General features: G+C 41.5%; 1 protein-coding gene across 9 annotated transcripts; it reads right to left on the bottom strand.

Moving 5' to 3' along the window:
* Positions 1-1,201: 1,201 nt before the first annotated feature.
* PATZ1 (POZ/BTB and AT hook containing zinc finger 1) lies at positions 1,202-26,562 on the bottom strand. Of its 9 annotated transcripts, XR_011326680.1 has the most exons (8): positions 24,622-26,558; positions 22,149-22,212; positions 18,722-18,793; positions 16,178-16,349; positions 10,255-10,392; positions 7,168-8,378; positions 5,670-5,791; positions 1,202-3,501 (listed from the first exon to the last, which is right to left on the bottom strand). XR_011326680.1 is itself a non-coding variant. In XM_069795206.1 (6 exons), exons 1-6 carry the CDS (start codon positions 25,932-25,934, stop codon positions 7,960-7,962), a joined length of 2,178 nt encoding a protein of 725 aa, XP_069651307.1. In that variant the 5' UTR covers positions 25,935-26,558; the 3' UTR covers positions 6,854-7,959. The 9 variants fall into 9 exon arrangements, 7 of the variants coding, with proteins under 7 accessions (XP_069651307.1, XP_009910489.2, XP_069651309.1 ...); XR_011326679.1 differs by having other exon boundaries at positions 1,202-5,791; XM_069795206.1 differs by lacking the exons at positions 1,202-3,501; positions 5,670-5,791 and having other exon boundaries at positions 6,854-8,378.
* Between the last annotated feature and the right edge of the window lie 811 nt (positions 26,563-27,373).

The raw sequence follows: 27,373 nt of genomic DNA, 5'->3' as shown, positions 1-27,373 counted from the left end.
GATAGCACAACCACTCATTATAAGCAAGCGACCCATAACCCTTGCCAAGAGAAAGGCCGTAAGGTTATAAACTTGTACACAGAAAAAAAAAAAAAAACCAGACATATCTTCTTATCTATCTAGGATTTTGGGACTAGGACTGGAGTCATCAACAGAAGAGCAGGGCAGAGACTCATTTTGTAATGCATCTCTTTGTAATTCAACATGTGAGCAGAGAAGCAGAGACCAAACCTTTCAGTAGAGCTACTAGTGTTTCCTCATAAAAGCGCAAGATTCATGGACATTTACAATGCAGAGCTTTCACCTCTGGATTTTATTTTCTTAGCTGACCTGAAAGCAGATAAAACCATTGGCACACCGGTACTGTGAAAGACCTCTCTCCCCACAGGTGTTTGCCTGAAGGCTGTGGGAGGAGTTGTTTATTTTGGGAAGCTGCCCTTTCTTTCCTGCCTAGAAAGGCAAATGCTCTTTATTTTCTCTTTGGCTTGCACACATGCCATAGGCATGCAGAGACAGCCTTTTTAACGACTCTTATATATGCATGTGGACTTTTTTACATCTACTTACAGAAGCAAAGACTCTGTTCCTTAAGTATGTTTACAGTATAGGGCAAACCTCTGTTGTTATTTTGGTCTTGAGTTTGCCATTCTTTTAGAAAGTTAAGGCTTAAACTGGTAAGACCACAAGGAAGCAAAAAGACCAGGAAGGAACAAAGGCTTACTGAAGTTTCACCTCATACTTCACCTACTTCTTTAGAATATAACGGTGTTGAGTTAGAACACAGTGCATTTGACTAATGACCTAGCACCTGAGGTAGGCAGGCCAGAAGCACTGCAAAAATATATTTATATATCCTGCCTCATTTTTATTTTCACTGCCTTCCAGGTATTCAATGAGGACAATACTGAATTTCACATAGATATGTCATTACTCCATCCACTTATGCTAAAAGAAAGTAAGAAATCTCATCGCACAGCCAGAGAAAGGATTTCCTAGTCAAAATAAGGCCATCCTGATACACAATGTTGCAACCTGCCCACCACACTATGGGTTTTCGTATTCAGCTGCAGAGATGTGCAAAGGCAGGAACTATCTCTGAAAAGAGGAAGATTTCAAGATATGAGAAATACAGGCTGTCTCTCTGTGCACTCATGGTCTCTACTCTCCGTCTCCAGGAAATGAATGCATGCAGCCTGCAGAGTTTAATTCTCTTTTGGTTTATTACTATTTAAAAATCAGTTTTTGTATCCCCTTCTACAGAGGCTTCACCTTCCAACAGAACATACAAAAAGTACACACAATAGAAAAAAAAAAAAGATAGGTAGGTAAGTTGCTTTATACAAACAGGTCCCTAAGAACCCAAAAAGGCTAAAACAGGCTCGGTTTCAATAGAAGCAGGCCCATAAATAGGCAAGAGACTTCATTCAAGTAGGGAAAGAGTCATCCATCCTCACCTAAGATCCTTTCTTGCTCACACTGAAGACAATGGGAGGATTCCCAACAACTTCAGTAGAAGCAGGATTGGGATTCATCAGAGCCAATGGCAAACTTTTCTGCTCCTTCCCTTCCAAGGCACTGTCTCTTCCATATGGCGTGCAGCCAGGGAAAAATACCAATTTTCCTGGCTTATCCCACACTTGTGTTTCAGTTGTTCACTCTACAGGACATCTGAGAACAGCCTTTTATTTTCTGTCTTACACTGTATATTTGCACTAATTGCAGCAAACTTTCAGATTACAACAGTACTGAAGAGAAATTCTGAGCCCAAGAGCAAGGCTTGGTTGATTCCTTAAGAGCCAGCAGTCAGTCTGACAACTTTGCAGAGGGCATGTAAAAATTGCCTGGAGAAGGCACCAGTTTGTGGACACAGCAGCCAAAAAGCTATTAGCAAGCATGAGACTGATTTATTATAAAAGCACTTACCCAAACTCACTACGTGACTGAAGGAAACTCAAGAGCATTTATGGCTGCCAGTGGCTGTATGAAGTGACCCCATGGTCCACATGGAACCCAGGAACTGGGAGGGAGTCACTGGCACATCAGTGAGACACCAGTTACCTCCTTCCTTCAGCACATCTCAGATCAGAGCACTTCCAGGTCTCCAAAATTGCAGTACAAGTAGAGAGGCCACTCAGGAAAAGCTTCATTCACATAAACCCTGAGAGCAGATCAATAGTGCCATGCAGTCTTTAAATTAATTTAAATATTTCACCTTTCAGGAAAAATGTGGCCAAATGTTTCTTTAACTTTGCATTACACCTGAAGTCAGTGAGGCCAAACATTTGTAGCAGAGTTCAGCAGCACAATTCTGCAGCACAACTTGGCATGTCAATCAAATCTTGAAACATTCTTACCCAAGGGTTATCATCATCTCATTTTATAGATGGGAACAAAACACAGGAAGAGACTAGAGATGACACAAGATATTAATTCTTTACAAACAAGCAGTCATTATCCACTACCACAGAGCAAACAACTGTGGTTTTTCACTAACATGCTTTAACCATTCCAGCCATCACCACAAGCCCTTACAGCCAGTGTTCCTGCTCCTGTTCTGCACCACTCTGCAGTTATGCCACATAACTACTTTTAAGCTGTTTTTTTTTCTTTTTAGCCAAACGGTTCTCTGGTTTGTTTTATAGACAACACAGTTATTTGCAGAGCTGTACACATCCGAGTAGGTATCATACTGGCATAGGAATGTGTGGAGGGTGAAGGTGCCATGGAAGTAGGCAGTATGACATTATGCCAATGTTGCTGCCGCTGACTCTGCAACAGTAAATGTGGTCTCAGGCTGCAGCCCAAGAGCACTGCCTCCCTCCTGGTCCCAGGCTCAGTGCTCCAAAACACAGAACCTTCTTACAGGGACAGGGAGCAGCAGGTTGGGCTGAAAGCCAAATTTGTTCCCAAAGCCTCATTCACAACAGCTGAAGGATCTTGTTTTGAGAAGGATGTTCAGGATATAAAAATGGGACTCTCTCAGGAGACATGGGAATCTTCCAGAATCTGTTTTCCCTTTTAAGTTTTCCTATTGGCTTTTTTCCCTCTTTGCTCTTTTGTTTTGTCTCTTGGGGTGGAACTGAGAGTATAAGCTCAGAGATTCACTGTGAGCTAATGTTCTATTCAATTAAAACTCAGGTACTGTGCCCAGGCAAAAGGTGAATGGTACAAAGCTGGCTTAATTTACATTAAAATATTCATAATGCTGTTAAGGTATATTCATAATGCTGAAAAAGCCAACACATTCCATGGTTTTGTTTGGCACTTGCTCTCAGAGTTTCTGCCACGCTGAACAATTGAAAATATCTGATTATTTTTGTGGGTGATAAAGAAAAGCCTTTCCTGTTTCATTATGTAAAATTTTGGTAGCTGTTTTTTTACTTTGTCCATTTATCTCTCATGAAACCCAAAGAGAGCTCTTGCTCTCCGTTCAATCTTCCAACACTGAAGTCTGGAGTTCCTTTGAAGTTTACTTTGGCATCTACTTCCTCAAGCAAGCACCTTAAAAAAAAATTAAAGCTGAAAGTGGTACCCCACTCCAGACTCAAGACATAAGTTCAGATACTGATTTCTAGGAACAAAGATTTAGTGAAAAAACAAGACACTAAAGTTACAACAGAGCCTACAAAATCTAGGTTAGCTTTCATACTATCAATTCAATTAGTTGAGTTAGATAGACATTCAGTTACACAGCTCTTCTATTCAAGTCATTCCTTACTGCTGACAGCAGTTGAGGGAGGAACAATAATTTCAGGGAATACGTGGGAAATAACAAATATTCCCTAAGTCACTGGCACTCAAACAGGTCTAAAATTGTGACTGGGCATTTGCAATTATTCAAAAGATTGGTAGGAAGACCAACTCCACACCATCTTATAGTCCTAGGCTTTAAAAAACAAACAAAACAGTCACCACCACCCCCCCCCCCGACATATAATACTTTGCCCTACTACAGTTAAGGCACTGGATTGAGAGAAGGAAAAATCTGTGTTCAATTTCTGGTTCTGCTATCAATTTCCCACGTCATCATGGGCAAATCACTTAAGATTGAGAGCTCACACGCAGCACATTACCATACATCAGGTGACCCACACTAGTAAGTCTGTTTGCACACATCTAACACATTGCAAGTGCAAGGTAATGTCACTTAATTTAACTCCGTATGGAATAAATTCACATTAAATTGCTTTACCTTGCATTTGTTGTGGATTAACAGTACAAAAAGATAAATTCAGGCAACAAAAGACGCCTGATAAGTCTGTGCCCCTACATTCAACACAACACTTAAGCATGCATGCAAGTGGTTTTTAGTCCTTCATCTTTATTTCACTCATTCACCTATAAGCATCTATTCCTTGTCTATCTTTAATGTTTAGATTATAAATGGTTGAAGACATTTTCATGATACCTAATACACAAGGGTCTGAGCCTCAGCTGAGAGGTTTAGGGACTCCTATAATACAAAGAAAGACTACAACTCTGATTATCTAAATTTGTATGAACTGAAGTTCCCTTCTTGGCAGAAAAGTGCACAAACATTGGACTGTAGTCCCACCAAAGAAGATGATAAGGAAAGGAGGGCTGGCCCACAATGAGGACTATCATCTATACACTGATATGCCAATTAAAAATGTAATAGAAACAAGTGAGGTTGCAGGTCAGAGCATGTTAAGTACTTCCCTTTGAGCCCTGAACTTAGAAGGCTGAGTTTTCTGTTTGGATCTGTCTTCTGTTCTAATAGAAGGAGACATTTCCCAAAGTACAGAATATAAAGAATTTGCACGTACATTAAATTACTATCCACAACGGAACAATATGCCCCCAAAGAAGCAAAAAGCTCTGAAAACACACCAGTGTTAAAGATATGCCCAACCTCCTGCTGGCACTAGTCTGCACCAGTCTCTTGTGTTGGTGCAAATCTCTCCCATTTACACTAGGATGATTTAGAACTGTCATTTCAGGATTGTTAGCTTCCTGCCCAATTTGTTTCCCTGTCCACTAGACTGAGAAGTAAGTAGCTTTCATTCAATGTATTCATGACAACTTAGTAAGCATTTTCTTTGACAAGCAAAATGCACAGTTAGTGTTTTAGAAGGCTTCCTTTTTAGTTCAAGGCTTTTCATTTGTTTCATCAGGTCAAATTCTGTAGTGCTCAAAATTAAATTCTGATACACACGGCCAAAATTCAACCCACTAGTAACACTGAAGTCAGTGGAGCTAAATGTAGGATGAAAATATCCTATATTCTGGACTTGGCTTTTGGGAGTTGAATTTTATGACTAGTGCACCCTCTTCGAGTGTGTATAGGAACATCAGGGACACAAACTTCTTCTATCTTTCAGAATACAGCCTCAAATCAACAGAAATTTTCCTGGTAGTTTAAATACAAGCTATTAATAAATCAGTGACTGCAGTTGCATTTGCTAATCCCAATGAATTGTTATGCTGACTGGAAAGCCTGCTCTATCTTGATTTGCTTGGCAGTTTACAAGGTTGTTTCAGCATGGTCTAGATTTGCAAGGTATTTTAAAATGTTTTGTTACCTTTCCAAAATGTCCTGTTTCTACTTGTCAACTAAGCTTACCAGTACAGCAATAGCAATTCCATGAAGCTTCTAGTTTGAAGGTGGGCTTGTTTGTTTGTTTTCCCCTTTTAAATGAGACTCATACCTATTCCAGGGATTCTGGGGGAAGATGAATGGAGAAGAACATGTCCTTCAGTCTCCCAACACAGATTAATAGCAAAACATCAAGTCCACTGCAACATGCTCTCAATTTAGAAAGTGCTGGTGCTATAAAGAGAAAGCCATTGATTATTCATCCTTGGTTTATAATACTCCAGAGTAAGTACAAAAAAGTAGCTTCTTACAAAAGAGAAGCTGGGGCTTCTAAGTCTGTAGAATTTAGAATGTCATTCCAAAACCCATATACTTACAAAAGGCTCTAGAATTCTAACATAAAAACAAAACAGGAATGTGTCTTATTTCAGTTATGCATTAGCTGCAGGGTTTGGATTAGGAGCACCAGGGCAACACAAGTTGTGGCGCAACAGCAGTTTGTGGCTATGTTCACATTTAATACAGACAGATCTCCTGCAGAGGATGTCGGTCCTGGTCTGAGGTGATCTATCCTGCTCCAGCACTGTATTAATGATGGAAACAGCTATTGTTTTATAGAATGCAAGTTTGGTGTGGGACTTGGGCTCTTCAGAGTGGCCTTTCTAGAAACATTCAGTACATGTAGCAACTTAGTTTACCAAATCACTGCGTAAACCTTTGCTCATTAACCCTCACAGCAATTGTGACGTAGAGAAAACTCTTCACAGATGGGAAATTAAGGAATAAATTCAGGGAGCTGTCCTATGTGACCTTGAGCATCAACAGCAGAACCATAATTATAACTCAGAGTATTCCTAACTCCTAACCCTGTGTTAAACAACATTTATACCTGGATTTGGTACATAAGATCTTGACAAGTTACATGGGATAAAAGGGAGGGTCAGGAAAGGACACTATTTCTGCACAAGTAGTATTTTCAGATTAAAATGGAACCTCCAACAGCCTAGAGCCCAGCTTCTTTGCATTTTGTAATCAATTCTTTTTCATAGATATGATGTTTGCAATTCCCATCTCTTATAGTAGAAACCCTTCTTCTTTGCAAAAGAAAGGAGTAAGACTGGCTTTTGCAAACCTGACCAGAGGCAGATCAGGAAAGCATGACTGTAGCCAAAAAGCCCAGCTCACTAAGAATACAGTACAGTGTAGAGTGGGATTAATGTCTTATTTACTGGTTCTCATTTGCGCACCTTTTGGACAGGTGGCTAAATTGCTCAAAAACCAGACAAAACGAGGGGATGCAAAGTAACATACTAACTTCTTTAATAGAGTCCAATCCAATTAAATCAAAATCACTCTGTGAACCCCTGGGTTTATTCACACTAAACAAGTCAGTGGTACATAGTGTTAACCCGATAGCTGATCGTGTTTATACCCTAGGTCCCCACAAGAAAAATGAGCACCAGTCAACCCGACTGCAATGGTATTTTTCCTTCCTTTTTTTTTTCTTTTTTTTTTTTTTTCATAAAACTATTTCTTTCATAGACTTAAAACAATCAACTAGCCAAGTTATTAATTATGGTACATCTAAAAAAAGAAAAATTAATACTAACCCTAATGTGACTGCTGCTTTAAGAGTGCTCTGTGTATCGCCTTAGACTGGCTTTTCAGTAGCAATTCACTACAACAGGTCCTAAAATAATAATAATAAAGAATTAAAAACCTGACAGCAAGTTCAATGGTTAAAAGTAACAAAAACAACCTGTTCTGAATGGTGATTTTTCTCAGCAGTTCAGTCCTGCTGCAGCACTCACAGCCTCACAAATGGCAGAAGGGGTTCAAATTCTCTCACCTTCTTTAAATTTTTCTGTTTTTAAAAGGACAACTGCATTGTAACCTGCTAGGTACCACGGGGCATTTTACTTAATGTTATATTCAATAATGGGTCAATAATGGGTCTGGTTTTAAAACTTACTGTTTTTCTGGGGCAGGTTAGGGAAGGTGGGGAATAGAGAGAGAACAAAAGCATAGCTCCCTGTAGCTGTAGCTCCCCAGGTGCCTCGGTCACTACGACTGTCTAATTCTCAGATCGGTGCTGGCAACTTTTGTTTATTTTAGAAGATCATAACGAAACACCAGCAGCAGCCTCTAAAGCTCCATTTGGTGTTTTAGGTCATGTCTCCTATTCAAGGTCACCATCTTCTGTAATTTATCAGCTAAGAAGCATTTTCTCCCTCTCCCCAGTGAAGGTTTAAAGGTGGGGTAGGGCATGAGACAAAGAGGGAAGCTAAAATGAATAAAAAATTCTCAGCTATAGAACCAAATTTCATTATTTCCTCTTTCATTCACAGCATCTTATCATTATCGCCAGACTGCTGCTTTGCTTTGTTAAGATCAAACTGATCTCATTTCCCCTCTGGCCCCATTGGTTGCTGGTCGACCTCTGGATCCACTAGGGATGATGCAAATGCTGACTGGACGATCTGAAACCCAAATGACTCCAGGAGAGACATGTTCTGTTGGGGTGAAAAGGGGGATCCTAGAGCAGGACCGAGGTCCCCCAATGGGCCACCAAGGGCCCTGACGTGAACTTTCTGTATGTGTTTGTTCAGATAAGACTTCGATCTGAAAAAGCTGCCACATTCAGGGCAAGGGTACTTCTTCTCTCCTTCCGTCTCCATTTTGTTTTTGCTGACTGCCATGTCACACGAGAAGGACCCATTGGTGCTCTGTTTCTCAGGAGTCTTGAGGTCACTGGTGTCAGAGAGGTCTCCGTATGAATCAGAACTCTCAATCGGGTCCGAATGTGAACATTTCTGGCCTTCTACGGGAAAAAGAAAAGAGAGAAGTTTTCAGAATCTTATCTCCCCCAAGAAGTATTTAACATGCATTAGAATAGATTATATTGGTTACCACTTGATTTCATTAATGCCTGTCATGACAGAATGATACACACTTAACATCGCAATCCCTCATATTCTAAAGCCCTTGACCATAGGTCCTCTTTGCAAACCACCGGGCTGCTATTAGAGCAACATCCAGGTTTTTATTATAGATTTGTCATGATACTGATGCAACCATAATGGGTCTCTGGTTTATATAATACTTTTTTGAATCCCAAAGATGTCTCACAACGTTTACACCTCATGCCCTACAAAAGGATGGACATAATTATGAGTTTTTAACTGTACAATTCGCACCCACACTTCTGAAATATTGTTGATACTTTGGGGAGAGCCTAGAAACCGAATGAAGTATAACAGGCTGCAGCAAGATGTGAAGAAACCCGGAAATACTCAGCAAAACAGCAGTGAGCTACTGCAATTTAAGAAGTGCAATTCCATTTAGTCTTGAGGAACTCTTTTTTTACAAGTTAAGTGCAATGCTGTTAAAAGTGAACTTCATAATCTAAAATTGTTCCATCTTTAAATATTGTAGTGTGAAACAGGAGAGAAGTTAGGGACGCTGTTTTAAGTCATTTGGATACATATCCTGGCAAAGCCATTGGTATGTTTGGAGTGTTCCCCATTCTCCTCTGGCAGTATGCCAAGAAAGTTTGTCCACACTTTTTGCTCAGCTCATATGAATGAGCGTGGGAAACCCAGACATACTCCCTAAACAAGTCTCTGAATACAAATAAGCTGTATCTACTATTAACTCTAAAAGACCAAAGAACCACTTGGCACAACCCAAAAGACAGATTTGCTCTGGACTCGGCATTACAAACCAAACAGGATATGCATGAAATCAATACACCACTGAGCTGGAGTAAATCTCTTGTTAAGTCAGCACACCACCCAAAACCAAAGTGCTTCTGTAGTAACTCTATCAGGACTTCAACAGAAAAAAATTACACAACTTAGCTTTCCACTGGCACAGACTTTGTTTAACCCAGCCTCCTGTGTTCTCCTGGGCAAGAAAAAAAACCGTAACTTTTTGGGACAACCATGGTTTTGAAGAAATTTCTGATGTTTCAGCTTCACCAGGAATACTGACAGCTCAAACCAGGAAGCAAAAAGCAAGCTATTCTACATAGACTAGCAACAGGTTTACAATTCAGAAGTTAAATACTCTTTAGCTACTCTTACAAAAATATCTTTTTTCTTTTTTTTCCCCAGAAGTTAAATGCAGGTTAAAAACCCAAAAGAAGTGACAGTACTATTATCACCCTCTACACTCTACCTCTCCTCCCCAACAACAGCATTAAAAAGTGTAAGTTTAACTACAGATAGTTGCATGGCTCCTCATCAACCTGAGGATGAATATTGCTTTCACTGCTCAAGAATCTTTATGAACTGCATTCTGCAGCTCCCATTTGACTGACGCGAGATTCGAGTATAGTGGGACTAAGGAATTGCCAAGGATCTGCATCCCTCAGGCAAAATTCAAATACTGACTGCTCCTAGGAAGATGGTCAAGATGAACTAACATGGCTTTTTCAACCTCTAAAATCAAAGAAGCTGCCAAAAATTCACGTACCCTTACGTGTCCATCTCCTTCCCCCAGACTTGTTAAATCAGCTATTCCAAGGACAGATATTACATACTATGTGATGCTATGTAATTTCTCTGCATCTCCCTAAGCTTCTCTCCAGTATTTCTCCCTGTCCTTACTCCCTCCCCTTTCTCATGCCCAGCCCAACATCCCACAACACAAAGTTCTGCACAGAGCAGCAAGATGCAGAGCAGCGAGTCGCTTGCCTTTGATGCCATAGGTCCTGACGCAGTGGAACGCTGCTCCCCCATTCGGGATGGACTCCTGGTGCCTGGAGACCTGGGGAAGGGGAACACCGTGGTGGGTTTTAACATGGACCTTTAAGTAGGAGGCAGAGGAGAAACCTAAACAAGATAAAAGGAGATGAGATCCTGCCACCAGCAAAGACACACATCTGCCTTCCCCGTTCTTTTAATCTTTCTCTTGTTCCTAATCCCTATTACGAAGTTGCCATTATACTAGCTTGATTTCTGGTTACCTACAACATATGCTCAAGTAGGATTCCTAGACATAATCAGGCAATGAATGTAATGCATACCTTTCATTAGACTTCATTTGCTTTGTGGAAGTCATGATGAAAGAACAGCCTCCTTGAGAAACAAATCCTATGTAAGCAAACCTAGCAGATGACATGAAACCTTCTGGAAAAAAAGGCAGAAGAGACATGATACAAAAAGGCACCCATGTCTCTTCACCATTTTTGTGCTGGTTTGTTTATTTTAATTAAAAATGCCTTCATCATCTGACCATACTTTGGAAGATAGTTCAAATTAGTTTATTTTATGCTGTTAAGATTTGAAGGAATGCTGTTTAGTATTTAGTGTGCTTTCCCCTTAGCTTTCTAGCATTTATAGTGACTCCTAGAAGGCAGAAAGCTAAAACTACTGAGTTTTTAAGGCATACAATTTTGTTCTATAGTAATTTTTTAAAAACATTTCCTCCATTCAGCTCATCCTGAGTTTTAAAAAACATACCGAAACTCATATTTTGTCTGCACTTAAAAAAAAAAGTTAAAAATGAAATTTCATTATTTCTATTAGCTCTGATCTGTAAGCCTAAACCACTGAAATTAAAACCATGTATTTCAAACAACTGATAAAACAGTTTTTTACATTTGTGCATGTGCTTTTAAAAATTGTTTTTGAAGTCTCACAAATACGGCCTCTTCCTTTAATGCAGTAAATTATCTCACATATACTTTGGAATGTTTTTAAATTCAATTTTAATAAGATTTGCAATTAGTACTAGTACATTTGGACCACATATGAGGCACAATGAGGATAGAGTTTTTAAAGACTTCCTACACAGGTAAGCCTATGAACAACCATCTTAATTTTCTGTTATATTTTGAACAGAATATTATGGCACTTTCATGTTAGAAACATTTTCCTTTAACAACTGAGAACACAACACAAGTTTCACCATCATGGACACAGAGTTCCAGGTTCCCTTTCTGGATAGAGAAAACCCAAGACCTAGATTTTTTTTTTAACCAATACAGCATTTACAGCACAAGCCCTTGCAAGAGAACTTTCATACCAATGCTTCACTTCAAATATGAATAGATGTACTACTGTAAAGCCATTTTTATAGTGATATAACTGCATTTACATTTGATGATATATAATAATATAGTAGGAAGGATGCAAAATCAATACTGGCATACATATTTGGGGTGGATTTTCTGACAGCAGCTGTTAGTTTCAGGTGCTGAATTTAATAATGAATGTGGCTTTACACTAGAATTCCCTGTGCCTACCCAACAAAATATCCCTCTACCCAGACTTTTCTTAGAAGCCAGGATCAAAGAGTATTCAAGGGTTATTAAGAACTATATATACAGGACCTTCAGAGCAAGACAAAACTCCACAGCAACATGCTGAAAGGGAAAAAGGGCAGGTTGCTGAGGATGAACAAGAGAGAGTTACTGTAGACTCCTGAGTTGAAGGTAAAAGTACAGAAAAGTAGATACATCACAGCTGAAGAAACCAAGAACATCTGACCCTCAAAACACAATGGAGCAGAATCACCTAGGCTAAGTCATCCAGGGAATTAATGTAATGATATTATCCTCCAAAATAATGCAAGACCTACCCTCAGGCGCAAAATGCTGTACTGAATATCTCACTGGGTCACAAGAAAATATATTCTTCTAAATACCAAAAATTCACTGTAGACATGGAAAGAACCAGTGTTTGACTGGTAGAGAAAAGGACAAAATGTACACATACAACAGTGATACTTCCACCTACAAGGTACTTCCCTTATTTCATACATGTGTCTAATAACCACATGCATGCTGAGATGAGCCTCTTTATGTAGCAATGCATTAAAAACTCAATGCCAACCATTAAAAAGCATTATCAATAGGTATTCAGTGTTTTTCTATCCTACAACTGACACAGGAAAATCTGAAGTTGTAATCTCTGCTATACAATATTTTTTCTGAACTCCGCAGTTCTATTTGTAGTGTACATTGTTTTATATAATGAAAACTGCCTGCAAAGTGTTAGCTCCTCTTTATGCACTTGGCAGATGAACATGTGAGTCATCAACTTCCATCAAAGCAGTAAGAATGCCAACAGCTTCATAGGAAACTGTTTAAAGTGAGATTTTTTTGTTGTTGTTTTTATCCTAATTTTTTTCTGAAGCACTTAGCACCAGCCTTTTTTTTTTTTTTTTCCACTAGACCTTAATTATGAATGCCTGTCCTAAGAAGATGGGGGATTCATAGACAATAATCCTTTACTTTTAAAAATCTCTTTAAAAACAAAGTCAGGCTAATGCAGAGGATAAAGTGGCAGTATTTTTCAAAGAAGGAATGTATTTATTGCTTTACACATACGCATCTCTCAGCTTTGCAGAGCAGATTATTTCTTCATACCAGAGGAACCAGCATCAAAAACATGCATAGAGAGGAAACGATCTGCTTTAATAGAAATGGAACCTATCCCTTGATGTTTTAGATAACATCTATAAAGAGATGGACTATAGAAATAATTGCAGGATGCTCCTTTTTCAAAAATTCTAATTTGGATTTAGCTGAAACATCCGGCAAACGTGTCTTGCTTTAATCAACTCTGTATCCACCATGAAATATACAAGAATTCATCTTATTGTAAAAAAAATTCTATCTAACTCGTGATTGGAATATTTACCCTTCTCCTAACTCATCTGATTCCTGTGAAACAAAAATGCATATGTGTCTGAAACAGAAAATGAATCTTCTGAGTTGCACATGTTACTACAAGGTACCAGTTCTAGACTTGCCAAAGATATTAACCTCTTAAGTTCTTTGAAAAAGTCCATACAACTTAATAAAGTTCCTGAGGATGGTAATAGAAGATTATGTAACAACAAATCAGGACCAGGTCTTTTTTATTTAAACTGATTAAAGAGAATTTGTCTTAAAAAGTGAGGATTGAGGATCAGTTTTCATAAGTACATTTTAGATGAATTCTTAAAAAAAAAACAAACAAAAAACCCACAGAACATATCAGACACACCCCCCCCCATTGCACAGCTTCCCTGATTTTACAAAATTTAATTGCTTCCATAACTGTTCTAAGCATAAAGACCCTAAGTAAGAAACTAACCTGGAAAAAACATCAAACTACAGATGGTAATTTTTGGACCTTATACTGCCATTTTGTAAAATAAATAAAAAAATAAATAAAATCAGCAAATGGGTAGATGCATGACATGGCAAACCAGTGGCTACTGCTTTCACTCAGGTACTGAGTTCCCCATCTCCTAAACCCATTAAACCTTTAAAAGAACATGAGACACTTGATTAAGTTCCACAGAAAAAGCCCTCAGTTTGATGGGATAAATTGAGGGATTCTAAGCTCTGTCTTTAACACTAGGATATGTTCAGCTGTGTAAGAGTCACCTTTTTATCCACTTTTTTTTGTGGGCCAACATCCAAAATTCTCTCTACAAGCAGGTTGAGCATTCTTGCTTGACAATTACTATATCCAGAGCTTGACAATTACTATATCCAGAACCAGCTAAGTTCCAATTAAAAAATACATGAGGACGTTAGCTGAGGGAAGAATAAAACAAAATCCCATTGCACAAGCACCATAGCCACGGCACAATCGCAGTCAGGGGGATGGCGCATAGCTTCTGACTACGCCAATGCCTATCGAATAGATGTTTCTAATCCAGAAATTTTCCACTATACTTCATCTTGCCAGACTCTACAATCTAGAAGATACCTATTTAAAACAACGAGCATTATAATTTGATTCTAGAACACTTTGGATTAAAAATTCTGCTGTCATGGATCATAAATCTGTAATAAAAATTCACAGCATATAACAATGAGTTCTTAACACAGTTGTTTGAAAAATCTAGTCTGTAACTTCCCTTTCCTATGAATTTTAACACTGGGTAGCTATTTAAGAATAATTCACCAGATTAATTACGTTTTCTAAGTGCTGATGTAAACTGAAATTCACAGCAGACTAAATTCTGACAACACATCTGAAATACACAAACTGGAAGAAGAAAGTAGTTGCTTAAAGTTTGCTGCATCACAGGTTCCCTATCCTTCTACAGAGGAGTATATATTTTATTTATATTTCCACTGTACATTTAAACCTGTAAAATGTGAATAAACCATTCAGTCATTTCATTGTTTGAATGCCAGATGTCTTTGTCAGGCTGGCTGAATTTCGAAAGAGCTGCAGTGACATCCAGTGGTAATTAAGTTGAATCGCATGCTTACAAATCTTGGAAACAAGACAATTCCTCCCAACCCATACGAGTATCTCTTTGGCACCATGTTTAACTGAAGGAGAGCAGGATAGCACCTGGATCTTGGATAGCGTCTTCCATGTTACCACAAAAAGAATCAGGGCAAGCTTAAGCAGTTTTTCAGAAGATAGGCTTTCAGCTGAAAAGAAGGCCAAGCTTCATTTTGTACTATCTACCTGGAGCTTCAGAATCTGAAGATTTTCAACCCACGTGCCTTTTCCACTCAAACTGTTAACATCACTTTCAGGACCTAACAGACTGTTCAACCACTGGAAATACCTCCCTTGCAATTTAATGTCTCTCATTACACATCAACTCCTAGTTATGCAAAAGCTCCCTGTACAGTCCTCACATTAAATACAGAACTGCTTTATTCTCTCAAATGATTTCACTTCCCTTAAATTGGAAAAGGGAAGACTTGGCATAAAAAAAAAGGCTCATCAGAAAAGAAAAAGATCCCAAAACACAGCAGCAATGCCTTCCTGCACTTCTAGGTATGTATGCCTGTGTGAACCAAGAATATATTTTGAAGTTGTGTATTAATCATTCAAAAAAACCCAAAAAGACACCAATAAGTCCAAATTATTTTTCCAGCTTGCCTTACATCAAACGAAGTCTAAATTTACAACTCTCTCCAATTGAAGAGTACCACAAACAGATGGAAAAGCTTCAAAAGCTCTTAGTCACATGGTTTAGTTTTAGGTAGTCCTGCAGGGAGTTGATCTCAATGATCTTTACCAGTCCCTTCCAACTCAAGATATTCTATGATTCTATGAAAAGCTGTATTTGTAAATAATTAATAAATAAATAAAGGTAAAGCACATTTCTAGCGCTCTTTACAAAATTTGTGTTAGAAATGTACCTTAATACAAAGGAATTTCTTGTGTTAAGAGGGAGAAGCAGCTTGACTCTACTGCTGCACCAGGAGGTTAAGCAAGACTGATAACTTAATGTAGATTTTTTTATGTACAGTATATAATTTTCAACTTGGTGTTTATTTCAAAGATTCGTGTTCCAAACTGATCACAAGGACTCAAGTCTAACCAGGTATAGGAAAAAAAAAGGGGTATGGTGAATAGTAGCAAGGCAACATATCATGGTTATTTTATAGGGATCTGGCTATTCAGCAAATAAAATTCTTAAAACTGTCTAGAAACAATTTGCTTCAGGTTTAAACTGAGTTTCTTCAGGAACTATAAGCCATGTAAAAAGGCCAGACCTACAGCTCCAACAGTTTCAGGGTTAAGTATTCAATAATACATACATACATGGTATAACCTCCTCCTGTTGCAGACAGTCACATAGCCTTACAACTTCCCTCAAGTGTTGTCCCGTCCCACTGAAATAAAAAAATAGTTTCCTCATTACCTCGGTTACAGATAGTGCAGAAATTGCTTGGTCCTTCACTATGTTTCTTCAAATGATCTGCCATATATGCTGCTCGCAAATACTTCCCACACACCTGGCATGGAACTTTGTCTTCATGACATGCTAGGTGTGAGCGCAGTCGGTCACGAGTGGCAAAGGAAGCATTACAAGTCTGCAGGTATAATGAGAACCATGTGACTCATCAACTGCTAAAAGCACTGATATTGTCGAATATATTTAGTATTCTTTAGAGTAAATACCTTAGATCCTGTGCAAACACACAAATGACATGATGCACAAGCCATTTTCCCACAAATAAAAAATTCACATCACCAACACAGTGTACAAGATGTGATATTACTACTTGAAAGAATTAAGAAAGCAAGAAAACAGCTCTAATGTACTACAGACAGTAAAACTTAAATCAAGGTAGAGTTGTAAGGCCTTAGCTCCTCTGAGGATGGAGATACTAAAACTTCAAGTAATATTTAACAAAAGAAATAGCACAAACCACTTCGTTCCATTTACAGTAAGTTCTGCCATTTCACTGAGCCATCAATCACTTTAGACCACTCAAAATGTCCTCTCTTGTCATCTTCCTAAATTTTACTCTTTGATCTGATCAATGTAACTTCAGTAGGCAGAATCCCTTTGGAGCACGAAGACATACAAACAAAGCATCAGAGAACTGGCTGGGATGAGAATATGACAAAAGACAGTAAAAGAGCCATCCTGGTATCCACAGTAGCAGTGCAGACAAATTGTGGAAGTGAAGCCTCAGAACTGAGCAGGTATCAAAATAACTACATGACACTGTAATCTGTTTATAACTTACCCCTGATCAAGGTATCATATTCCACTTACTACCATGAAACAAGCTTGATTTGGCATAAGATAATGATTCTACTTGCCCACTTCCCAGACATAATACATATGATGAGCGAAGGCTCCCTCTCATTTTTATAATCATAGCAATTGGCAGGCATGCAGACTATGTATATAGCCTATTACAACAGCCTGCCAGTTCTGAAAGGCTTGCTCTGTCTCTAACATGTGTAGGAAAATAAATCACCAGCAATCCGCTGTACAAGTTATTAAAGATATAGTCTGAAACCACAGCTCACAATTATGAGAAGAAAAACAAAAGCAAACATACGTTAGAATGACCAGACCAAGCGGGCAACAGTGACATTCAAGAATGTACAGTGTTTCGTTTATACCACCTTTATATAAAATAACGCAGTTTTAAGATGTGTAACCAGAACCCCCAAGAGATAATATGAGGCTATTAGGTGACTTGGGAACTGGATATATTCTGTCTTTTCAAGTATCAGTGTGTAATTAAACAACTGTTTCAATAGTGATAGACTTGTTAAAGTAGCAATCCTAGTAAAATTCCAAAATTATAACTTCAAATAAGTGAAATTGGTAATGCAGAAGAGGATAAACCATATAATATTATATAATTTAGTTAATCAAGAGCTTAATTGAAAAAACATTGAAGGCAGCTGAAAAGTACCTATCAATTTCAACAGGCTTTACACCCATTCGATCCTATGAGTTGCTTGAGTATGGTAAACTCCCATAGAGCTGAGGCTACTCTGCAGCAAGCGTAAGACTTAGCACCCCAGAGGATCAGGACTTAATGAACTTAAAAAGACAACAGCAAAATTATCTGGATTTCTGCGATACACAGTTTAACTAAGCTCACCAAAGATTCATAAATTAAAAGTAATGAAGATAAAGAGGCAAATTCTTGAACACGAAAGATTTCATTTGAAATCTCAATACACAGCACTGAGCAAAACAGGTGCAGCTTTCACTTACTAAAATGTTCTTAGAGGTAAACACTCACTTAAGGCAGGATTCCAGCACTGATACTAACCAATCTGTTGGATATCAGCTAAAGATATATAACTAGACAATCAAAGATGACAGCCAAGAGATCATCATCAGTAAGTCTAAAAATCCTGAGCCACAGTAAGTGTCCATACAAAAGCATTGGGAGTGCATTAGTTGATGAAGCAGACCAGAGACAAATCACATAAATACAGGGATGCCAGAAGTAAAGCCGTATCTGTCCCATATTGAAGTTATCAAGTTGAAAGCTTAGGGAAAGGCAATATAATAATTTCTGTGTTTGATTTCTCACTCTTGCTGCTGAGCTGTGCAAAGTTAACCTTTGGATAAGCTATATAGTAAATATATCTGCGAAGAAGCTTAAAAAAAAAAAAATTAAGTCCAGTGGAGAAAGCAAGAACCAGTTTAGCTGAATCATAACAATGGGAGACAGGACTAGGTTTAAAGAAAACCCCAAAGTTAATATTCAAATAGTTAATATTTATAAAAGGTATAGAGCAAAAAAAAAAAAAGTTTTATTTTACAAAAGATGTGAAGTGCTAAATGAGTGCTAAGTATTTATCATTAATTGTTAATCATAGAAGAAAACTCTCCAGTGCTTTCCTATCAAACATTGCACAGGTATATAAATAGATCAAAAAGAATATATATATAAAGTTTAAAAAAACATTGTTTAAGAAATACCTCTTGAAGTTTCAACTTTTCTATGGATGTGGATGTCTCTGAGCTTATTCCATGGTGGCTGCCATTTTCCTGCTAATAGGCAGGAAGTAAGAGAAATTAGGACAGGAAGAAACTCATTCTGCATTGAAATCAATGGGAAAAGCACTGGACTTGGGACGCCAATTTTAGGTTTACTTAAATAAATAGATCTTTTTTTTTTTTTGTCAAAAGTTGTGCTTTAATTTAACCTGTATTTTTCTCTTTTTTAAATTTAAATTGACAGAAGAACAACCTGTCTCTTGTCTCTGAGAAGGAGCAAACTTCTGTTTTCTCCCCTTGTTCGTTTGTGTCCACAAATTTTCAGATCACCATTTTCTCCCAAACTGCAGTCTAACTTTCATACCATTCACACTCAAAAGCTGACAACCCAGCTTTACCCCTTCCCATACGACAAGTCAGCAAACTGAGCTATCCCATTATGGCCAGAAAACTGACTTACCCCTTCTCCTACATCCAGAACTAAACTGTCAGTTTTAAAAAATAAATAAATAAATATAAAATCACCAGTGCAACAGTCCAAGGCAGAAGATCCAGAGTGCCATTTGGTGTCTTGCCTGGGCACCAAAGCAACTTCTTGGATCCGATTTCTCAGCTGCCCTGGCTCTGTGGAAGCCTTCTCTATTCTGAGTCTATTTTAACAGTAATGAAAAAGCTGGAATCAGGTCTTTGTCTGGCATCAGGTGCTACAGGTGTTGGAACTTAGGATAGTTTTTCAAAGATCTGTGAAGCACAGCCATTATTTTAGGGGGATGAGTGCAGGATTACATGCTGAGCACTGAAAACTAGCTGTTGCAGTGATGTTCAGCTTAAAATTGTCCTGCTTCTCATAGTTTCATTTTATTTATTCTGAAGCTGGGTTGACACCTTCATGCTTTTGTTTTGGTAGTCCAAAATATACCACGATGCCACATCAACAAAACATTAGATATCCACTGGTTTGCAAACATACACGAGGGCTCAGGTAAACGGCCAGTGGATTTTGTTTAAATCATAACAGAGCACAACTTCCAAGAATGCCATTACAATAGAGGATTCTGGAAAGCTTTTCTGTTTACCGACAGAGTACTTCTCTTTTGCAGTAAACATAAACAAAGCATGACAATAAGAGGAATTTTCAATGGGAACTCAACAGATTCAAAAAGGATGCTCAATGCTGTTCAGGCTACTCTCATGGAGAGCTAATTTGCCAAACAAAATCAATGGAAAAAGAGAATGGAAAATGGGGAAATAGCATGCCAGTATTAAGCTATTTTCCTTCTTAGTGGCCAGATTCTGTGTTTAGATACACATCATGGAACAGAAGTGTAACTGGTTATGAGATAATCACAAGGAGAACGTCATCGGTTTATACATCAGCTTTCAGATTTGAAACAAATTTTCAGCATGATAGCTCCCCTTCTGTGGTTTGTACCATGTATATCAGATCTGTGCATATTTAAGAAGACTTTCTAAATCTGACAGGATATTATGAAGTATTTTTTGCAAAGACACAAAACAGCTCTTTAACAAATTTTCTACACCTTAAGATTAATGAAAAATTAACTTTGCGGGGTTAAGCAGTCAAAAATCAAGGACAAACCAAGCCTGAATGACAACCTCAACTCTGTCCTGATGCTTGTAACCTCTAGCCTATACCTTTTAACTGAAATGAACAGTGCATACAGTATTATGGCACTTTAGAGAACACACAATGAGAAACACTGTTCTTAGAAATTGCTATCACAAAATACACGTGTGCAAGGAGACGGAGTTGAGCTTGGCTGTACAATCTTAGCTTCTGTATTTCTTTACTTTCTAGCTCTTAGTGTATCCTCTGATTCACACTTACGGAGTTTATATTTAATACTCTTAAATCAATCAGAAAACTATACAAAAGTTATCAGGCATCAGCTGGCAAAGGACAATTCATGTCTATCAACGTTATTCATAAATGGTGTTCGTTCAATAACCTTGATATCAACTGGCAAACGAATGAGGAGTTTCTGTTTATGTTGGGACCTAAACATTCATTTTCGTACTTGCACACAAATACACGCCTATGGAAAAAATCTGTAGTCATCTTCAGTTCATCCACACAGACCCCTTGCTATCCCCAAATTGTGAAGTCTTTTTATGAGTGGAATTTTGCAATTTATATAAATCTATAATCCCTAAATCATCTTAAGAAGCTTAAGCCAATCTAAGGCTTTATATAGGATATGCGGTTAAATCAATGTGAAGGCTCTATGGCCTGATTTTCAAAGGTGCTGGGCTTCCACAGATCATATGGAGGTCAACAGAAACCTTTAGATTGCTCTATATGTCTGAAAAACTGTTCACTGGATTATTAAAAGCTGCAAAATGTTTCAAAACTCTCAACAATTTGGAGGAAACATAGGAGAGGGGTGTCAAGAGATGGGAAAAAAAACACAGATCAGGAGGCAGCAGTCATGTAGGACTAGGTTCATAAAATGTGGTTAAAAAATTTTAGAAGAAAAAAAAAATCCTCTAACCTTCACTGTCGTCAAAGAAAATGAAAATTATCTTGCTCCAACTTTCTTTAGATAAATAATTAAATAAATCTTTCTTCAGAGACCAAGCATGGAGACTGCTAGCCCAACAAATGTTTTAGAAGTTTGCCCAACAACTATGTGAAGGCAGCGGGTGACAGCAGAAGCTGATTCTCAACTTTGGTTTTAATTACCCTTACTTCCAGGCACCTTTTAAATCCCTCTACAAATGAATTACAAAATAACTTTCTTGATTTGAGCTTTCAAACCCTAATAATTTATTAACTGTAAAAAAACTACATACAACATTATGACATTGTATTACAAAGGATACTGTGATGCTGTTATTTATATTCTCCCCAGGATAAAAAAAAGCTTCCAATTTTGCTCAGTGCAATGTTCTGAAGGCTATGTGATAAAAAAAAAAGAGAGCATCTTGGCAAGTTATGATAATTTACCAATTTTATTTGAAATTATTCTTAAAAAAAAAAAAAAAAGTCAGCATTGGAGCCTCCTGTTTGGCAACAACTGCAATCAAAAAAGGGGGGGGGAATGGAGGGAATCATCAGTGACATTGACTCTAAGCCTAGGGACAAGGTGGCTGGGTAAGGGACAAGGTGGCTGGGTAAGGGATCCAGGGTGAGACTGGGACAGAGCAGCAGGGAAGAACATCTGGTAGAAGGGGAGGGAGGCAGGAGGACCAAAGCTGTAGATGACACAAGGGGCTGGGGGACAGGAGGGATGTAAAGCAGCTATCACTGTTGAACGCTGTTATTTACAATCATTTATCCCAATTCACACACACATGGTATTTTTACTGATACTTCATAATTGTCTGCACACATCAATGCAATGCCAAAGATTACCCATACATCAGTCTAAACCCCTCCAGCTCCTACCTGACACTTGTGAGGTCTCTCTGAGGTATGCACCTGTTTGATGTGTCCATTCAAGTGGTCTGGCCTTAAAAGAAAATACACAGAAGCACACTTAAAACAAATACTAAAAATAAACTTACAATTTTAACCAAAAAAAAAAAAAAAAAAAAAGATACGATCCCAGTGATGGATCTATTACAAACGTAGCGATATTTAACTTTCCAAGAACCAGATCACCAACAACTGGGACTCTACCTTGATAAGTACCCTCTGCAACTTACTAAAAAGGTTAGCATTTTCTCAGGAATTATGACTGAATGATCACAGAAAACACAAGCCACAATTTTCAAGCCTGCATGTCCCCTTCCAAAATCCTATTTAGATCTTGACAATCAGGGCACTTTGATTTACAGTTGCTGAATATTTGAAAACCAGACCCTTTTGGTTTATGTCCCAAGCACGGATGTAAGCAGCCAACTTTAAGCACCTCTGTGCAAAAAGACTGACTCTAAACTCTGTTGCTGTGACACATTTTCCACCAGCAAGATGAAAAAATACTGTCCTAACTCACAACTTGGTGGGGAGACTGCATTAATACAAATAAAGTGCTCTGAAGGTCCCAACTAGAAGGTGCAATGGAAGAGCAAATTATTACTGAAAAAAAAGTTAGACCAATCTTCACAATCAGTAAAGCCTACTTTGAAGAAGAGAGGACTGAATAGCTGCAGATTTTCCTGGTGGGAGTTTCTCTCCTAGTGGGAAGAAAGCTTTTCATTGTATGAGGCCAAAACTGCTTGGAAACAAGTTCTCCACCCTCTCCTCCCCCAACTTTCCAGCTGCGCCAATGAGAGGGCGCGGGATGGAATTCACGCACTGCAGACAGAAAATAGACTGAACTTTGCAGTCAGGCTGTTAAAACCTGATGCTCCAGCAGCTAGTGGGCTGGAGCGGTGTAACCGGAAAGACCGGTTGGGGGTCCTTCTGCTAGGTACCTCAACCCTAGCCACCTCATGTGCTGTGCTACTGAGTGAAGGAAAGGACACTAAAATTAGACATCACACTTCCAACTTCCTTTGGCTGCTCCTATGCCTGAATACTGAAACTTAAAAAGTCTCTACTTTGCATTCATACTTTGATTTTACAAAGATGTGTAGACGCGTTTGTTGTTTACTTTTATAACAGCATTCCTCCCTGTTCGCATTAACTTACTCGGAAAAATGAGACCTCAACAGGTATCTTTCACTTTCCGTTGTTGACAAAAACCTTTCACACAGCAACAGCAGAAAACTTTTAAGTGTGAATAAAAATAACAAAAATTGTCAGATGATCCCAGGTAGTGCTGCAGTAAGAAAAATACTTTCACTTCTAGCCACAGAGGAAATTTTCATTTCATGACTTTCCATCACTAAATCTGCAGTCCATATGAAGATGCACCCCTAATTATCGCTGATTTGAAAAAACCAAAAAAGTCTACATTTTCTTAATTTATTTCAGTAGCAAGAAGTCCCTCTATCAGAAAGAGCTAGCGGGGGCACAATTCCTACATTTCTATAGCTGGGACAATTCTAGCCCTAGTAGCCTTTTGATTCGTTTTCGTATCTCGATTCCTTCCCTCCTGTAAAAGCAAATCAACTGCTGTAGAAAGCCAACTGCTGCTGCAAAAGTAACACAGTGTACACATCCCCCTCCCCCCACTACTCCTAGTCTCAAAGCGAGCATCAAACTTCCAAAAAAGTTTCAAATTCATTAGCTCAGACTATAAGATACCACTAACATAACTACGTGTATCAAACTACTTATTAAATTAACTCCCACAAACAGTGACAACAAAAAATCAGCAACATTAAATGCACAGATCTTACGTATGTTGCAGGGCAGAAACAGGATCCCCTTCAGAAGGATGTAAACCCAAAGGACACAAAGATCATGTATTAAAAGATACTTGATGCTGCAGCCTTTGAAATCTCACCTCTTCCTTCACATTTGGGTGATAAAAAACATTACGAACTAAGAGAAATGAAGGGAAGTTAAGAAAAAGAAAATTTAAAATGGATACGAGAAAAATAATAATCTTGAGATGTATTAATATTTTGCACTTCAACAGCACCTTCAAACTACCTACAAATCAGTAGTCTCGAGACACTTATGTGAGGTAGGTAATTATTTCAATACCCATTTCACAGAAGAGTCATTTGAGGGAGAGACTAACTGATTTGCCCAAGGACACGCATACACCAGGCCTGGGACAAAGCTGGGAATGTTACCCAGAAGCCAGCTGACTCCCAGTTCTATGCCTTAATTACTTTTAAACCCTTTCAAGAGACTGTAGAATAGCGTCCCAGTGGAAATGATGGAAGTTCTCATTTCTCGAGACATTATAACGTGGAACAGCCAAACTATCCTAAGTACAAATTGTTCTCATTTCCCAAGGGGTAGGAAAGACAACTTCCTAGGTCTCCGTTTGTGTCTACGGTCCTTCTAAGTACTCTCTTACCTGGAGAAGCCTTTTCCACAGCTCTGGCAGATGTAGGGCTTTCCCACAGAGCCATCGTGAGATCGAACATGATAGGACATCCTGTCTTTCCGCTTGAACCGTAAGCCACACACTGGACAAGAGTAAGGCTTCTCGCCAGAGTGCGACAGCTTGTGCCGATTCAGGTGGTACACGTCCCGAAAAATCTTGCCACAGATCTCACAGGCCACCTGTTTCCTCGTCCTGCTTCTTTTTCGGGGGGCGTCAGGGTCATCCTGACCCGGGACACCATTTTCACCCAGTCTCGGGGGTGGGATGTCTATGTAGCCCAGCTGTAAGCTTGTCACCCCATGTTGAGCCTCGTGCTGACGAAGACGATTAGCATCCGTAAACACTTTCCCACAGAGGCCACAAGGCAGGATACCGGCCTCTCGCAGGCCCCCTGGGGTACCAAACATCATGGAGTCCAAGAGATTGGCCTTACGGGGACGCCCTCTGCCCCTCTTGGTGCTTAAAGTGGGGGCACTAGCAGCAACATTCTGGAAAGGCGAGGCCAGCAGCGGTGGGGACAGAGGTCCCGCCACCATGGGCAGGCGGTCCACCCCCTGCAGAACAGGTAGGGAGGACTGCGCGGCAGTGAGTGCAGCCCGCGTGGCCTCATCTTCGGGCATGCCAGCGATGCCGTTGCCATTGGGTGCCAAAGCAGCACCGTTGGTCATGTCAAGAGGGAAGCCGAGGTCAGCCGCCCCCGGACGGAAGAGCATAATGTCGGGGCGTGCGGGGGGCACGAGGATCTGCACATTGGACTGCTTGATGACCTCCTGGCAGATGTCAATCACGGAGCGCATCAGCAGGAACTTGGCGGCCGTCATGAGCTCCGGGAAGCTCTCCAGCCGCACCACGATGCGCGACGTGTAGGCGAAGTCCAGGATGTCTCCGAACACCTTGGAGCTGATGGTGTGCATCTCCAGCTCCCGCCCGCCCCCGGGGGCCCCGCCGGCCACCGCCGCGGCCCCGCCGGCCGCTGCTGCTGCTGCCGCCGCCGCCGCCTCCGTCGCGCCCCCCTCCGCGCCGCCGCCGCCGCCGCCGCCTCCTGCCCCGTCGCCCAGCTGCGCGCTGAACACCGACTCGAAGTACTCGCTGCAGGCGGCCAGCACCGCCCGGTGCGCCGGGAAGCTCTCGTCGCCCACGCGCAGGAGCACGTCGCAGAAGCGGCCGCCGTTCTTGCGCTGCTGGTTGAGGCTGTGCAGCATGTCGGCGCTGTGCCGGCTCACCTGGTACGTGTAGCAGCCCGACGAGGGGCCGCAGGCGGCGGCCTCGCTCACCCGCTCCATGGGGCTGCGCCGCCCCGCTGGCGCCCGCAGGGGGCGCGCGCTCTCAGGCCGCCCGGCGGCGCGCGCCGCCTCCTCCTCCTCCTCCCCGCCCCTGTCCGGGCCGACGAGCGGCGGCGCGCGCTGCGCTCCCTGCACAGCGCGAGGGGATTGCAGAGGGAGGGAAGGGGGGGGGGGGGCGAGACAAAAGGCTCGGGCGGCGGAGGGGCGCGCGCCGCGCGGGGCCGCCGCGGCCGCCGGCGCGCGAGCTCCGCCCGGGCCCGGCCGCCACGAGGCGCTGCGGCCGCGGAGGCCGCCGCGGGAAGGGGCGTGCGCGGCGCGGCTGCAGCGAGCCGGGAGGGAGGGGGGCTCCGGCGGCTGCGGCTCCGGGCTGCCGGCTCCGTCCGTCCCTGTGTGTTTGGAGCGGAGGAAAGATGGCAGCGGCTGCACTTCCTCTTGCACTTTCACCCCTGGGGGGAGGAGAAGGAGGGGGCGATACCACCCCCCCTACAAAAATCCAGCGGGGGCCCCCCGGCTGCTGCTCCCCGACCAAGCGCCGCCGCCGCCGGCTCCGGCTCCGGTCCGGGCCCCGCCCGCTTCGCCGCACCCGCACCGCCGGCGCCGCAAACTTTCCTCTCTTCTTCGGCCGAGAAGACCCCCACCCTATTCATAGAGACCCCCCCCTCCAGCCACTCGGGCTCCCCCCCTGCCCCCCCGCTTCCTGCCCCCCTCCCTCCCCGCATCCGCCAATGCAAGAGCAGCCAGAGCCAGCAGGCCGGCCCCCACCCCGCCCGCCCGCGGGGGCTGGGGGCTGCGGTCTCCCCCTTCCCCAGCACCGATCCTCCAATGCCGAGCCGGCAGCGAGGCCCCCGCCCGCGGCACACGGGGGGGCGGCGGGGCTGCGCTCGCCCCCTCCCCCAAATATCCGGGCTGCAGCTCGCCCCCCAGACCCCCCCTCCCGCCGGAGAGAAGAGGAGGAGGAGGAGGAGGGGCCGGCGGGGGGGGGCGTGAGGGGGGGGCTGCAAGCAACCTCCCCCCCCTCCTCCCCAGGCACAAATCGTCCAATGCAAACCTTCCCGGAGCTGCAGAGGCGCAGAGCGGCCCCCACCTCCTCGCCTCGCCTAAGGAGAGCCGATCCCTGAGGGGCCAGGGGCTGCAGAGCAGACCGGCCTCCCCCCGGTCTTTCATTGCATTTCTCACCCGCACACCCCCCCGCCGTACTAGGATCAACTCTCAGCCTGACTAAAAGAGCGAGGCGCCGGCATTGTGGGGGAGGGAAGGGGTACAGCGGGAATTCTTCCACTGCAAAAAACGCCCTCCCCTCGGGAGCGGTTGGGAGAAACGGTACCCGCGGGCCGGGGGCTGCGGGAGGCACGGGCAATTGCACAGCCCCGAGCGCCTGCCTCCATGTTGGGGAAACTCTGCCGCCCCGCCGAGCCTCGTCCCGCCCGGGGTTTCCCACG

The sequence above is a fragment of the Haliaeetus albicilla genome, chromosome 10 (assembly GCF_947461875.1).
Source record: "Haliaeetus albicilla chromosome 10, bHalAlb1.1, whole genome shotgun sequence".
NCBI classification, from domain to species: domain Eukaryota; kingdom Metazoa; phylum Chordata; class Aves; order Accipitriformes; family Accipitridae; genus Haliaeetus; species Haliaeetus albicilla.
This window is presented reverse-complemented; position numbering and strand designations above follow the sequence as displayed.